Source organism: Danio aesculapii, chromosome 25 (assembly GCF_903798145.1).
Source record: "Danio aesculapii chromosome 25, fDanAes4.1, whole genome shotgun sequence".
Lineage (NCBI taxonomy): Eukaryota > Metazoa > Chordata > Actinopteri > Cypriniformes > Danionidae > Danio > Danio aesculapii.
The window spans coordinates 23,228,222-23,246,026 of NC_079459.1; the positions used below are offsets into that span (position 1 = coordinate 23,228,222).

The following is a 17,805-nucleotide window of genomic DNA, read 5'->3' on the forward strand; positions in this document are numbered from 1 at the left end:
GTTTTGTTTTATACTATTTAAGTACTTTTCTGGTGCAATTGTGAAATTTTGGTATTTTTAATTCTGTGCAGGTTTTTTTTCTACATACAAAATGACCATACCTGTCAACCCTCTCATTTCCTCTGGATTCTCTTGTATTTTGCAATTCTATCCCGCTATTATCCCGTGAAGGAATTTTCCCGTATTTCTTTCTTATTTTTAATCTTTCTATGAAGAGTGGCAATAAAAATCAAAGAACCGATCCTCCCTATGCGCAACCCATACTGCCGAACCACCAGGGGATGCCCTTTGCATTTAAATGTGAATCTGTTCTGTGCTTTCATTATATTTAGGCATGAAAAGCCTTTGAAATTAATATAAAAATGGCAGGATTCCCTTCCTTTCCATTACAGACAGCGTTGCCCCTCCTATACAATCCTCAAAACAGTCAGTTCATGTAGCGGTGCGAGACTGTCAGACGCACTCCATATTGATAAATAGACATTGCTTTCCAAATGGATTATGTACACGCGGTTTGAAGCGGAGCGAAAGTGGACACTTTTGGTTTTGGGTGCGTGTTTGAACAGACATATAGACATAATAATAATAATAATAATAATAATAATAATAATAATAATAATAATAATAATAATAATAATAATAATAATAATAATAATATCTAAACTGTCAATCTTGATGGATTTTCTTTTAAACACAACACATTTTGTCTTAAATTAGCTTAAAAAGGTAGGAAAGCAGTCAAATGTTTTCATTATATATCTGTGCATTTTTAGAATGACACTGTTGCTATTTAATGTAATCAGGTGAAAAATATAACTGAAAAATTCATTCGCTACACTTTATTCAGAATGTTTAAATTATACAGTTAATAATACATATTAATGAAATTTGATAACTTCATTAAATTTCTTTATAATAGCTGTTCATTTTAATAGGCTAAACTATTTAATTTATTTGCAGCTTTTTGTAATGTATGCTAATTATTGTCTCCTTTTTAAATAATACTAATATTACTGACTGCTTCAACTGTTTATTCACAATGAAACAGCTTCAGATGAACAGAAATTAGGGAGGGGGGATCCCTTATGCTGATATGAAAATGAGAAAAATTTTATTGGCACTTACAGAAAAAATTTAATAATATAAAGTTTGACAATTTAGTCATTTTCATTTTTACTTATTTCAGTTTTTATTAGTTTCATTTGAAGCTAAGTTAAACTGAATTAATAAAAAATGTGAAATTAGCAACTAAATATAAGAAACAAGATTAACATTTATTTTATTTTCAACAACTCTGTAGATTCAGAGATAATGCAAGTGATTCTTAATGGTATATTTTTACATTTTAGTTAACTATAATCAGTTTTATTGAAAAAGTTGTCATTGTTTTTAGAGAATATGAGAAATGTGAATATTTCCTTCAATTTAATGTCACAATATGTGGTTGCTATAAAATTACCTGTTAAAACACCTCAAAATATTCAACTCCACACATATTCCTCACCTCACAGATCTTATATTCAAGACTACACCAGAAAAAAAAAAACAAAAAAAACAACAACATAAAACTAGTCTACACAGCGGCTGTGTGATCAATACGTCAATCTCCACAGCAGGAATATGATGTTTTACAGCGAGTGATAGTGAATCGGGCAGACAATGGCTCTGACGGAGCTGACAGAGCAGACTGGATCTCCCACAGCTGAAGCAGAAGGTGATTTTCTGCCTGGCTGCGCTCTGTCCTCGACGTAATGGCCCGTTGTCCATTCATAAACACTGAACACTGCTGCTAATAGTCATGAGCGTTACTGCTGATGCCAGATCAGTGTGGGGCTTTGTTATGGACTGAGTGGAAGACAAAGTCGAATAATGAAGAGTGTAATTAGTGGCATCGGTCACTGGCATATTGACAAATTAGAATCATTTCCACCTTGAAGAGTAAGATATATTCAGCATATATTTGTAAATGCTAGTTGGCTATTAAATATTTATTCATTCATTCATTTTCCTTTGGCTTAGTCCCTTATTTATCAGGGGTCGCCACAGCGGAATGAACCACTAACTATTCTGGCATTTGTTTTAATCAGCGGATGCCCTTCCAGCTGCAGGTGTGAGGTGACAGTGTTAACCACTGAGCCACCGTGCCACCCCTAATAAGTATTTTGTTAACTATATACAGCTACATACTAAATATTACTGTTATTGTGACTCTGGATCACAAAACTAGTCTTGTGATCTTTTCTTAATATTCGAATGATTTCTGCCATGAAATATAAATCAACATTTTTGACTTATCCGATGTAATTTTGGCTTTTCACACAAATATACATTGCATGAGTCAAAAGTGTTATTTTTATTTAAAAATGATTTTAGAAATCATTAGAAAATTAAGTAAAGATCATGTTCCATTAATGAATTTAACAAATAAATATAAAATGTCTCCATAAATATGTCAAAACTGAATTGTTGATTAGTAATGTGCATAGCTAATACATTCATTAGTTCAACTTTAATAGAGATTTTTTCAATAATTAGATTTTTTTTCTCGGATTTCGGCCAAAGATTATCCTATTCTGACAAACCATCATATCAAAGGAAAAGTTATTTAATAAATGAAGAGTTCTGATGCAAAAAGCTCTAAAAGCCATTTGAAATTTCCTTCATAAATGAACATTTTTATCAGGCTCCTGTGTGTTGGTTCCGTATTTCAAGTTTATGGCACAGAATACACTCTTTTAAAGGTCTTTAAAATGAAACAACTCAACATAATCATATGAGTCTGAGAAAAAAATGATAATTTTCAATGGAAATTTCAGACGGCACTTAGAGGTTTTTGCATCTGAACTCTTCATATGTATAAGTGAAGTTTCATAAACTAATTTCGAGAGGAGCACGTGATATGATTGAGCACTACTGGCCGCTCATCTGTAATCAGTAATAATCCAATCAGAGTAATCCGAGTTTACTATGAATGGATCATTTTCTTCCTACTGCTCTATCTTCGTTTTGGAAGAATCCCCCTTCCACCCCATCTCCTCCTTTTCCTCCCTTTTCTAAAGGGGGAGCTCTCGAAACCTACCTGATCTCGGATTCCCTGATATGCTTATTGACCGGACGGGAGCCCTGGGCTCAAATATCTCTGAGCTCAGGGTTCTCTCCGGGGACAGCATGCCAAACCTACTTTAAATGCTAAGCATATCTAAGTGGGAACTCTTGAAATCTCATTCTTTGATAATGAATGACTGTGTGGTTGTGGGTCACAAATATTAACTAAATGCTACATATGAACTATATACTAAACATGACTGAGTTATGCAAAAAAAAAAACTATTGAATAATTAAAAAGAAAGAAATTATTTAAAAACATCTCTTTCTATTAAAAAATGACACAAAATTAATTTCTGAATTTATTATTTGTTTTCAATTGAACGTTTTATTTATTTTTGATTACCTAAAATATTGAACCCTAAAATTATGTTGTTTATAATAATCAAAATTCATTCATTCATTCATTCATTGTCTTTTAGGCTTAGTCCCTTTATTAATTTGGGGTCACCACAGCGGAATGAACCGCCAACTTATCCAGCACATGTTTTACGCAGTGGATGCCCTTCCAGCTGCAACCCATCACTGGGAAACACTCATACACTCTCATTCACACACATACACTATGGACAATTTCAGCTTACCCAATTCACCTAAACCCTATGTCTTTAGACTGTGGGGGAAACTGGAGCACTCGGAGGAAACCCACGCTAACGCGGGGAGAACATGCAAAATCCACAAAGAAATGCCAACTGACCCAGCCGAGGCTCGAACCAGCGACCTTCTTGCTGTGAGGCAACAGCACTACCTACTGCGCCACCGCGTTGCCATAATAATCAAAATATAATATATAAATATAATTACATATAATTAATCATGTATTATATAATAATTATTAATTTAATACATCCTTTTTATAATTACATTATACACATCTTATATTTTTATGTATATATAATTCTAATGTTCATTTCAAGATTTATATAGCATGTTTTATATTATATATTTAATAATACATGTCAGCTAAAATAATATCCACTGCGGGCATCCATTGCATAAAACATATGCTGGAATAGTTGGCGGTTCATTCCGCTGTGGCGACCCCTGATAAATAAGGGACTATGCTGAAGGAAAATGAATGAACTAAAATAATAACTTAGAAAATTACATAATTTTGAAAACATTACAGTATTTGTAAAGTTACAGTTCAGCATATTAAACTTATTCATTCATTTTCCTTCGGCTTAGTCTCTATTTCAGAAGTTGCCACAGTGGAATGAACTGCCAACTATTCCAACATATGTTTTACGCAGTGGATGACCTTCCAGCCACAACCCAGTACTGGAAAACACCTATACACTCTCGCATTCACACTCATACACTACGGCCAATTTAGTTTCTTCATTTCACTTATACAGTAGCGCATATCTTTGGACTGTGGGGAAAACTGGAGCACCTGGAGGAAACCCACGCAAACACAGGGAGAGCATGCAAACTACACACAGAAATGCCAACTGACCCAGTCGGGACTCGAACCAGCGGCCTTCTTGCAGTGAGGTGACAGTGCTAACCACTGAGCCACTGAATAATAATTTATAAACAAACAAATTTTGTATACTTATTTATTCATTTATTCTGAAAAGGCCTAAAAAGGATACATTTTTCAGCTCAGTACATCGGTTCTATTGTAGATATTGTAGATGATCCATTAAACTACACAAAACACAAGTAGTTCTCCTCTAACCTCTGGCTGTAAAACCCTTACTGTAAACCGAAGTTTTTTTTTTACTACACTTGAGTCCCAAAGATCCTCTCTAAGAAAGTTTCCCTCTGCGCTCAATCTCAGCTCTCTGCCCCCTGCGGCCATCGATTTCTCCCTCCAAACATTATCGACCCGCCAAGAGAAAACAATGTTTTCTTTAATATTCTTCTATTGACAGTGTGTTCAGTTGTATAACGCCAGTAACCTCTGTTTATTGACTGGTAAGGCGAGACACTGCAGGTGAGTTTGGTAAAAAAAAGGTTACCTAATAGGCATAATACAGACTGTCCCCCTTTTTACGGATAACATTAAAAAAAAAAAAAATTTAATAGCAGTTTTTTTATATGCTATTTAAACACAACTGAGGCATCACTTAATTAAATATGCACTAATTTGCATTCATTTTCAAGCACAAAAAACTGATGTCAGGATTAAAATTCTTGTTTTTAGTATATATTAGAGATTTAGAATCACTTTTCATCGTTCAATAATTCAGAAAATACTGCGAACAGACAGAAACAAATACATATTTGCTAAGTTCTTATACACTAAAAAAAATCTGTTAATTATCAGTTTCCGTATTTTGTGATTCACAAGTTTTTTTTATCTATTTACTATTTATTTATCTGCTTTGTTGACTTTTAATATTGACAATACAACTTTACAGTTTAACAAAGTGACTTTTATTGACATAATAGTAGTTTGAAACAATATAATTTATTCATTAATTTTCCTTCGGCTTAGTGCCTTATTTATCATGGGATGCCACAGCGGAATGAACCGCCAACTATTCCGGTATATGTTTTACGCAGCGGATACACTTCCGGCATGCTACCCAGCACTGGGATACACCTATACACTCTCACATCCACACACACTCATACAGTACAGCCAATTTAGTTTATTCAATTCACCTATAGCGCATGTCTTTAGACTGTGGGGAGCACCCCCACAGGAGCACCCAGAGGAAACGCGAACATGCAAACTCCGCAAAGAAATGCCAACTAACCCAGCCGGGACTTGAACCAGAGACCTTCTTGCTGTGAGGCGAAAGTGCTAACCACTGACTAATAACCGGCCAAAATAAAATGTATAAGAAATAATATATACAATATATGTACTGGCACTTTATTTTTTTGTACCGTAATATACAACACCAACCCAGACAATATATCACTTTAATAAAGTCACTTTTTCAAATATTTCAAGATTAAAAGATGTTGGATACTCATGGTCCCATGATGCAATTCAATAAATGGGAGGAAATCAATAACAAAAACATGTGTCAAAATATGAAAAAATGCTCATTTAAGGATAATTTTTGTGTAGGATATGTATAAATAGTGTAGAATGTGCAAACATATCCTTGTAAAAACCTTCAGAATAAGAATACTGTACAAATAAAACTGCGAGGTTTGGTGTGTGTAAGTAAAATGAAGATTTATGTCTCAGTGCAGGAGAAAAAAAAACTCATTTTGAGAAAACAGCCCTTAAAAATGGGTTTTTAATGAAAATCTACAGACACAAATTGAAAAAGAACAACAAAAGAAACACTTTAAAAATCTATCTTAGATGTTTTCTCTACATTATACTGAAAAAAGGCCCAAAATTACAAAAATTGAAAGATGAAAAAAATGTTTTGCCTTAAAAGCAATAAAAAACTAAAGGGGTCTGGATGCAGACCTGGTGCACTGCAATCTGAGCTGCATCCCATGCTTTTTAATGCGCTCACCTAACCCCACCCCTAACCCTACCCCTCACAGTGATGTCCCTCGCTCCATTTGAGTGCATTGTGTCAGACATTGCATCGCTGAGTTATGCAATCTCAGCTTGCATCATAAAGGCTGCATCCAGATACTATTGTAAAAAACACACACAAAATGTGCTTTGAATGAAAATAACAACATATCTCTCTAACTTCAGATCATTGAAAGTACAGTATGAGCACATACCTGTTTATAAAGTGCGCAGATATGAAGAGCTGTGTTTCCAGATGCGTTCTCCACATGCATGTCCGCTCCGTAAAACAACAGATGCTCCAGATGCTGGACATGTCCGTATCGACAAGCCTGGAGAAACAAACGAGAAACACAAGTATACCATTTGTGTGAGTAAAATGAGAGCTGAAAACAGTTTTAGCTGAAAGAAAGGCCTTAAAAATTCATGGAGCTGAATCCGGAAGTCCTTTGAAACATAAAAACATCATTAAGCCTTCAAGCGTGCTGTCTTTTTGGGTTATTCCAGAGTGTTTAAAAGTAAACCACACACTCCACTTTTGCATTTTCTCAGAGGACTGCGATCAAAAAGATGCTGGAGAAGTGATTTGACTGGCATCTGCAGTCCACCTGTCACAACACTAGATGTCAGTGCGCCGTCACAACAGACGGACTTCATGATGAGTTCGTTTTTTAAACCAGTCTGATCTCATCACCTGTCTGTTAATTGAACAAAGCTGCTGTCGTAGAAAACTGTCGCTCTGTTATGACTTCCTTCAGCAATGCATATTTTACAACAGGCTCAACCATTTTTAGCCAGGAGAAAGCTGTTAAAAGGATAGTTCACTTGAAAATTCAGTCATCATTTAGGCCTACCCACACTGTTGTTTCAATATTGTATGCTTCGTTTTTCATAACACAAAAGGATAATAAAAAAATGAATAAATGCTTTTTTAAAGTGCATTTATATTTTTATATCATATGCTCTCAGTGGGCCAGTTAACATTTGATTTCCAGAACATTCATTTTATGTTTGTTTTGGGTTCGATTTTAGTTTTTGGTTTGTGTATCATTATACTAATGTTAATTTAACATTCTCAGAACCTTCCCCTAAACTAGAGTACATCCTTTACTCTGCTGTTATCATTATCATCCAGTACTCCAGAGAGCCAGTGTGGTACAGTATTAGCCTTTTAGTATTAGTGGTACAGTATTAGCCTTTTAGTATTAGTGGTATTAGTATTAGTCCTTTTATTAATCCAGGGTTGCCACAGCAGTTTTATTTATTTATTGTTTAATAAATAATACAATAAAGTAGGGGAGAGCGGGAACAGTTGCAACACTTTTGCATTTGCAGTTGCATTTCCTTGAGTTTCTCCGAGAAAAAATCAGAGACAGATTTTTGTGGAAACCCAAAATTTTAATACACTACCGGACAAAAGTTTTGTTGCCTATCCAAGTTTTAGGAACAACAAATAATAACTTGACTTCTGGTTGATCATTTAGTATCAGAAGTGGCTTTTTTGAAAGGCAAAGACCTCTAGATTACGCTCATTTTACCAAAATAAGTAGTCCTAGAGCACCTTGATCTTTTTTAATGGGCAGCACAAATGTCTTGATACCTCAGGCTGTTGATGTTGCCATGCACTCTGCAGATCTCTCGCACGCTGCCATACTAAATGTAACCCCAAACCATGACCTTCACCAAACTTGACTGCTTTCTCTGAGAATCTTGGGTCCATGCGGGTTCCAATGGGTCTTTTGCAGTATTTGTGATGATTGGAATGCAGTTCAACAGATGATTCATCAGAAAAATCTACCTTCTGCAACTTTTCCAAATGATCCAATTTTAGTTATTGGTTTGTGTAACATTATACTAACGTTATACTAACATTAATCCAACATTATTCTCAGAACGTCCCCTTTACAACAGTATAGCCTTTATTCTGTTATACATCAGTATTAATCCAGCACTGGTGTGACTCAGTTCTGGATACAATATAAGCAGTTTTATTGTTTAATACTCCATCATATGTTTTTACTCTCTTAATGTGTACAATTTATTAGATTTTCTTTATTCTCAGCATCAAATAATAATAATAACTTCAATACAGTCTAAAGATTTATTCACAGACATATAAAGGTATGGAGAAAATATATAAAAACAACTATAATATAAATAAATGTTTTAGAAATTGTATATAAGATATACATTTTTTATATAAATCTGTTTCATAAACAAACACCAAACAAACGCAAATTAGTCATGTCTGTGAGTAAATTACATAGAAAGTCAATGCAAATGTGCAAATAGAAGCAAATTATGGCCGGGTGTTGCGAATAACGTGGTATCGGGGATGCAATTTTGACACAAATTAAAGAACATTTCGCATTAACAAAAACATCCCCTGAGTGAACTAGAGAGAGTGACTCGGTGCTCCGCGTTCATCGTGAAAGGCATAATTTCAAAATATAGTTTATAGTTATGTAAAGCTAATTAATTGGCAGTAAATTAATAAACGTTTTTTACGTTGTTGTGTTTACAAATTGCTGGTTGCAGTTCATTTATTGGCCACCGGTGGCGCTAATAACACGTTTCTGAGTTCTATATACATTAGAGCTTTTATATATTATAGCTTTTGCAAAAACATGTATATATTTGAAAATGAAAGAGATGTTTAAATGATGGAAAAAGCAACGCCACCTGGTGGATCTCGTGCCAGCCGTTTTCATCATGGCACCCGACGCTAGCATGGGCGCGCAGCAGGACCTCACAGCAGCTGGGGTCGCCACCTACAGTCACCGTGTGGTACAGCGGAGTCAAACCCTGCCGGTCTTTATAGTCTGGAGACGCTCCCAAATCTAAAATTGTCTGGAGAAGAAACGATAAGATGTGATAAGATAAGATATTATTTTAAAAATCATTCTCAATGTAGCAGAGTTCACACTTTAACTATGATAAGGAACAACATCATTGAAATCACTTTCATTGTGATATTTACAAGTTGATGAACAAAATAAAAAGATTGACAGCCAATCAGAATTCACCATTAATGAGCACAAGCATTTAAAGCAACAGGCGACAAAACTGCTTATAGTATAGCTTATGATTTCAGTTATCTTGATGGTTATCATTCTTAGAGTGAAGCATTTTTTAAAAGATATACCAAACAAGCTATGGCAATTATGACTAGGAAATGTTTAAATTCTTTAGTGGTCTGTATAAGATACTGTATTGATATTTATTTTCTTATTTCCCATTTTTATATTTTAAGATTTTTCAGCAATTATACAGAGTTAAACTTGTAAAATCTTCCAATAAAGGCACTCTATAAAACAAAATATAAAAAATATAGCAAAACAAATGCACTTACACAAATGTGCTGGTAATTTTCACTCTGTATGATTGAAAAAGTCTGCGTCAAAATATTTTTTAAATTTAATTTTACTCAACCAAGTAGCTTCGTAACCATTTTTGCTTCCTAATGAAATAAAAATGATGAAACGCAGACTCTCCAGTAATAGAAACATGAAATCTATGGCTTTAACTCCTCAAAATGACACAAACTCTTCATGAAGGTTTTTTTATTTAAAATAAATGTTCAACAAGCAATAAACTGCAAGCACAACGGCACAGAGGAAAATTGTGTTTTACAATATTCATGGCACGAAAACAGAAGTACATCAGCAGTATTACTTCCTATTGTTGTCAAGGGAAGAAAGCAATGAAGTGATGAAAAAAAAACTTAATTACTGATTCCTTGTTATTTTTAGCAAGACACTGTGTATCTTGTGTGAAGAGGGTTAAAAAATGACTAATAGCCATCGCCATACTTCTCAAGCTGATTTATTATCGGCTGAAATTGTATATTTTGTATATTTATGAATTTTTTTGTACACACACATACATACATATATATATATATATATATATATATATATATATATATATATATATATATATATATATATATATATAAATAAAAGGAATTATTTCATTAAATATGCACTAATATGCACCTAAATAAATCAAAAATCTTGTTACAGTAATTTTGGGAATATCTTTTTATCATTCTAATATTCATAAAATGCAGCAGAAAGCTAGTAAATGACACATTTTTGTAATTTTTTTGTAGAATAAAATGTTGTATAGTGTACATTTATGGCTCAGTGCAGAATTGTTTTTTTCCCAAAATACCCTGCAAAATATTTATTGTAATTTACAAACTCTAATAAAGTGTGACTAAAATAAAGACTTAATAGTGTATTTTGGATGTTTCCTTTATGTTAGAAAAAAGAAAAACAGTTGAAAAGCCAAAAAGGCCCAAAATCACAAAATTTGCAGGTGCCTGAAAAAAATAGTGCTTTTGTCTGTAGTGTCTGTTTTTCAGAAAATACCCTGTAAAAAATCGATTGTAATTGAAATGTACAAACTCTAATTAATAAAGTGCAACAAAAATAAATACTTTAAAGCACATTTTTGATGTTTCCTTTATATTCGAAAAAAGAAAAAACACCTCTCTTTTGGGGTTCCGCAGGGTTCAATTTTAGGTCCTCTCCTTTTCTCTCTTTATCTGCTCCCCCTTGGCTCAATAATTATGAAGTATGGTCCTAATTGTCATTCCATTGTTATGCAGATAAAAAAATGGCAAAAATGACTGTCAACTCGCTCCTTAATTGCCTTAGTGAAATGAAGGCTTGGATGATTTTTTTTTTATTTAATGAAAACAAAACAGAAGTAATGGTTTTTGAAGGTACCGTTGGGTACTGTTGGTCACAAATTTAGGGGTGGAATTTGACTCAGATTTAAAATTTGACAATCATATTAGAGCTTTTTTTCAATTAAGACAATTAGCAAAAATAAAGCACTATATACCAAAACAACAGTTTGAGACAGTGATCTATGCTTTTGTGACCACTCGGTTGGATTTTTGTAATACACTGTATGTGGGGAGTAGCGGGTCAGCGATTGCCTAATTGCAAACGGTGCAAAATGCTGCAGCACGCCTGCTAACTGGTACTCACAAATATGACCACAATTCCCCTGTGTTAGCTTCGCTTCATTGGTTGCCAGTTCATTTTAGAATACAGTTTAAGATTCTTTTATTTACTTTTAAATCTCTAAATGGTCTTGCCCCACCTTATATCTCTGAACTGATACACCCCTATAAGCCCACTCATTCTCTCAGGTCAGCTGATCAGCTTCTCTTGATTGTGCCAAAAACAAAGTGTAAGCTTAGAGGGGATCGTGCTTTCGCTGTGGTAGACTTTGGAATGGGTTGCCGCTACCCATTAGACAGGCTTCTTCCGTGTTCTCATTGAAATCAGCTCTTTAAACTCATTTGTTTTCGTTGGCATTTGACCCCTCATCTTAATAACTGGTTATTTTAATCTATGTGCCTTTTTAGGTAGTTTAGGTGAAGTTTATTTATAAACTAATTTCGAGAGGATCACGTGCTTATGCCTGCTTGCAGCCGGTCCCGCATTATCCAATTTATGATTCACCAATCAGACGATTCCTAAGCCACTATAAATACCCTAAGTTCCGTATAACAGACATCTTCGTTTTGAAGAATCCCCCCTTCTACCCCTACTCCTCCTCTTTTCCTAGATGGGAGGCACAGTGACCCAGTGGTTAGCACTGTTGCCTCACAGCAAGAACATCACTGGTTCTAATTCTTACCAAGCCAGCCAACAGTTCTGTGTGGAGTTTACACGTTCTCCCCGTGCTCACGTGGTATTCCCCCAGGTTACCCAGTTTCCTCCCACCATCCAAAAACATGCAACTTAGGTTAAATCAAATTAAATTAAATTGACTAATCCAAATCGGCAAAGTAGACATGCTCCTAGTAAATAGTTAGCTCATAAGAGCAATTACTATCTGTTTATTAGCTACTACAGCAGGGGAGTTGTCAAGATCTACCTGAGCTCAAACTCCCCTCTCGTCTTGCAAATGGTAGGGAGCCCCGGGCTCGAGAAATCTTATGACCTTAGGGCTCTCTCCCGGGACAGCATGCCAAACAAGCTTTATAATCAATCATCAGCTAAGTGTGAACTCTTGAACTATATTTTATCTTGTATTCTATGTATTTTATGGACTTTTATGCTTATTTTGTTGTAGATTGTCTGTACAGCTCGCTTCTGTGTTTGTAAAGTGCTCTATAAATAAAGTTTATAGTTAAGGTAAAACTTAAGTGTCTAAGTTTTAAGGGACATTTGTCTTGGGCTCTTGCCCTCAGCTGCAGTCATCACATACACAGAAAAACAATACAGACATACGAAAGCAGTGTATATAAATGAATAAATTTGCACCCCCACCCCCAAAGACTTACACACACACACACCAGTGTCTGTTTTTCAGAAAATACCCCGTAAAAAACCTATTGTAATTGAAATCTACAAACTCTAATTAATAAAGTGCAACAAAAAGAAACACTTAAAAGTCTATTTTGAATGTTTCACACTTGAAAAAAAACACTTGAAAAAACAAAAAGGCCCAAAATCTCAAAATTCGCAGGTGCCTGAAAAAACATTGTTTTTGTCTGCAGTGTCTCGTCTTAACAGAAAGAGAGAGAGAAAAATCTAAGACAGAGTGTGCTTTGAATGAAAGTACGCTCTGTCAAAGTAATAAATGTTCTCTCTGACACTAAAAGACATCGCCGTACTGCTCTGTTTCACATCCACAGCACCAAATATAAAAAAACAAAACAACAATCACTGAAGAAGATTGCGCTAACATAGCCATAAAGTGAAGTTGGCGTTCGGGATAAGGTCATTTATTACCTTGAGAGCGATCTGGTTTTTGGCTCTGGCTGCTTTGTGCAGGGCAGTCATGCCATCCCGAGAACGAAAGTCCAAATGAGCCCCACCATTCTTCAGTGTCACTATAATCTCCAGCATATTGTCCAAGTGAGCGGCAAGGGTCAGCGGGGTCTCTGTGGACCACAGACACAAACTCATTACTACACGCTGGGGAAATCTCTCTTCATAAAAGCATGATGTTAATTAAGGGATTCATAAGCTTCATCAATGGTGATTAGAGATGTATAATACTGGATTATAATGGGCACTTTACTATTTGAATAAATTTAAATATCTAATTTATTTATGTATGTGATTGCAAAGTAATATTGAGAAAAATATTTATTTGCTTATAAAATAAATCAAAATAAAATAAAATGAAATAAATGAAAATGATATAAATAAAATAAAATAATAAAATAATTCTCACTTACCTGAAATATTGAACCTGAGTTTAAATATCTTATTTGTTTATTTAAGATATTTATTTGAAAATAAAATAAAATAAAATAAATCTCACTGACCTGAAACTTCTTAAATGTACTATATATATATATATATAAACATATTTAATAGGTTACCAGAATTTATTTTAATTATTTTTATTTATTAATTATTTTGATTAATTTATTTCCATGTGTATTTATTTATAAAAAAAATTATTTAATTAACAAGTTTTTTTAGTTTTATGGATTACATTTTAATAAACTACATTGTGGGATTGTATTAAGAATGTATTGTAGGTAAAACTATTGACAAAAGAATAACTACTAAATTAAAAATATGTACATGTTTTTAATATATTTAACAGGTTTTCAAAAATATTTTTTATTGAATGTTTTTATGATTTCATGATTAATTCATTAATTAATTAATTAATTTATTTATTTATTCATTCATTTATTTAATTAACAAATTTATTTTAGCTTTATTAATTTATTTATTTTAACTTCATTGTGGGGTTGTATTGAGAATATATTGCAGGTGTAACTATTGTCTCACAATATCTACAGAATAAAAAAATATGTAAATATGTATGGACGTCATATTTAAAAAATATTTGACAGGTTTCCAAACACATTTTTTATTTAATGTTTTTTCATGATTATTCATTCATTCTTTTATTTAATTAACTAATTTATTTTAGCTTTATGGTTTACATTTTAATGAACTACTTTGTTGGATTGTGTTGAGAATGTATTGTAGGAAAAACTATTGACCAAAAATAACTACTAATAAATACAAAATATGTCAAATGTTTTAAAACATTTAACGTTTTTCATGATTATTTATTAATTTAATTTAATTTAATTTAATTTAATTTAATTTAATTTAATTTAATTTAATTTAATTTAATTTAATTTAATTTAATTTAATTTAATTTAATTTAATTTAATTTAATTTAATTTAATTATCATTTATCTTTTATTTCAGCTTTATGGATGTATTGTTTATGGGTAAAACTATTGACTAAACAATAACTACAAAACAAAATTTGTAAAAATGTAAAAAAAGAAGAAAAAAAATCATTTTTTAATTTATTTGTTTATATTTTTATGGTTTCCATTTTAATGAACTCCAAAAACCCAAAACTACAGCTTGGAAACCAACCGTATTAGCCTATTATACACATTTTTAGGTGTAATCTAATACGTCTTTCCCTACCACCAGTATCAGGGTCATGATAGTTGGGATCCAGCCCTCTCTCCAACATCTTGGCCACTTTCTCCACCTGATGATGCTGAATGTACTCCATAAACTTCCTCAGGTTGACCTTAAAATGAGGTCACAAAGAGAGAATGAGGTAAAACCAGAAACACTGACAGCTAATGATTGAGGAGGAACTTAAAAAATGATCGAAATGAACAGTTGACGAAAGTGTGAAGGGTCTCGGCTTTCTCCTCTCTCATGTCAACATCTCTGGGACACACACACACACACATGCAGCGATACAAGGCTGGATAAAAATAGATAGGAGAGCAGCTCCCAGTACAGAGACATCAGAGAGAGAGAGACACAGAGAAGCACAGCTGATCTAGCAACGCAGACACGGAGAGACCACTATGGCAAGCCATTTTAACATTTCAAATATAAAACATATTTATTTTCATGCTGCTTTCACAACTGCACAGTAAATTAACAGTTGCAATTGTGCCGTAGTTTTACTACACAATTGTAATTGTTAATTCAATATGCGTTTGTAAATTTTACAGTATTACTGGCAATTTTTACAGTATAATTAGCTAAATTTACAGTGCACTTGTATATTTTACAGTATTACTAGCAATCTTTACAGTATTACTGGCAAAATTTACAAGCCCACAGTAAATGAACCATTACAACTGTGCTGTAGTTTTACTACACAATTGTAATTGTTAATTCACAATGCATTTTTAAGTTTTACAGTATTACTGGCAATTTTTACAGTATAATTTGCAAAATTTACAGTGCGCTTGTAAATTTTACAGTATTACTGGCAATTTTACAGTATAACTGGCAAAATTTACAGTGCGCTTGAAAATGTTATAGTATTACTGGCCCTTTTTACAGTATTACTGGCAAAATTTACAAGCCCACTGTAAATGAACCATTACAACTGTGCAGTAGTTTTACAGCACAATTGTAATTGTTATTTCACAATGCGCTTGTAAACTTTACAGTATTACTGGCAATTTTTACAGTATAACTGGTCAATTTTACAGTGCGCATATAAATTTTACAGTATTACTGCCAATTTTTACAGTATAACTGGCAATTATTTATAGTGCGCTTGTAAATTTTACAGTATTACTGACCATTTTTACAGTATTACTGGCAAAATTTACAGTACGCTTGTAAATTTTACAGTATTACTGACCATTTTTACAGTATTACTGGCAAAATTTACAGTACGCTTGTAAATTTTACAGTATTAATGGCCATTTTACAGTATTACTGACAAAATTTACAAGCTCACTGTAAATGAACAATTACAACTGTGCTGTAGTTTTACAGCATAGTTGTAATTGTTAATTTACAGTGCACTTGTAAATTGTACAGCATTACTGTAAAAATTGCCAGTAATTCATTTATTCATTTATTTTCTTGTCGGCTTAGTCCCTTTATTAATCTGGGGTCGCCACAGCAGAATGAACCGTCAACTTATAAAGCATTTGTTTTACGCAGCGGATGCCCTTCCAGCCGCAACCCATCTCTGGGAAACATCCACACACACTCATTCACACTCATACACTACAGCCAATTTAGCCTACCCAATTAGTCGAGAATAGTTGGAGTATTTAAGTTCAGAGCCAATTTTGGTCAAAACAGACAAACCGATTGTTAATTCACAGTGAACTTTTAAATTTTACAGTATTACTGTGATGGGTAAAAGGTGTGTTTCAATCCGGCTACCACCGCAAGTATATTTCAAACCTGTGGGAAGCACTGTACACTGTAAAAATATTCGTAAATTATCAGTTTTTCATATTTTGTGATTCATGTTTAGATTTTTCCCCCCGTTTATTTATGCTTTTGAATTACATTAGTGACCTTGAGCCTTCTTCCAACAACTTTTAACCTTAAAAAGACACTAAAAAGTGACTTTTATTAATATTTTTTATGGTTTAAAGTGATATATTGTCTGGGTTGGTGTTGTATACTACGATACTTCAACCATGTAATAAACTGCCAGTACATTTTCTGTTATTTCACAGACTCATTTCTCTATATATTATTTCTTACACATTATACTATTTCAAGCTACTAAATGAATGAGCAATAAGCAATAAATCAATAAGCAATAAATGTCACTTTGTTAAACAGTAGAGTTGAATTTTTCAACATCAAAAGTGGACATAGCAGAGATCAATGTCCCATAATGCAATTCACAACAGTAAATAAACGGAAAACACTCAAAAAATAGGGAAACTGTTAATAAGCATATATATTTTTACAGTACAGATGAAACGTTAAAACTGCTTGTCATAATTCGACGCACTACTACCACAAGTCTACCCACTACACACAAGTGCCTCCAACACGAAAAAGAGAAAGTGCCACATATTATTATCATGCACAAAATATTAGCATTTGCATTATTTAACTTCTGGATCCCATCCTGGCAACACTAGCCTTCAATAATTCACACCTCAATGCCAGCTAACAACTTGAAACCCATTAGGCTATATAACTACAAAGTAGAGATGTCACTTAGCGCAATGACAACCTACTGTAAAAAGTGTTTTGTCAATGTTAGCCTACCAAAAATCACCTAAAACTGCTTTAATATATTCAAAAATGGTGATGTATTCTGTGTAGGTTACACAGAAAGGTTAGCAAACATAGTTAGCATATGCTGGGAGATGAAATAACTTTACATTTTCAGTATGCTGCTTTGATAGTCGTTTCTGAAAATTATGAATGGTAAACGATATTTCATAAACACATCAGCTGCATTTGATGTCATGACTCAGGCTAGCTGCTAATAAATGGCTTGTGTCT

At 33.4% G+C, this 17,805-nt stretch overlaps 1 protein-coding gene across 1 annotated transcript in view; it reads right to left on the reverse strand.

The window, feature by feature from the left end:
• shank2b (SH3 and multiple ankyrin repeat domains 2b) overlaps positions 1–17,805 on the reverse strand; it is a 219,762-nt gene that overhangs the window by 158,265 nt on the left and 43,692 nt on the right. Inside the window, exons 5-8 of the mRNA XM_056451437.1 lie at positions 14,989–15,097; positions 13,306–13,457; positions 9,227–9,394; positions 6,760–6,876 (exon numbers count right to left, since the gene is read on the reverse strand). Coding sequence (XP_056307412.1) covers positions 6,760–6,876; positions 9,227–9,394; positions 13,306–13,457; positions 14,989–15,097 — 546 coding nt within the window. The remainder of the gene's footprint in view (positions 1–6,759; positions 6,877–9,226; positions 9,395–13,305; positions 13,458–14,988; positions 15,098–17,805) is intronic.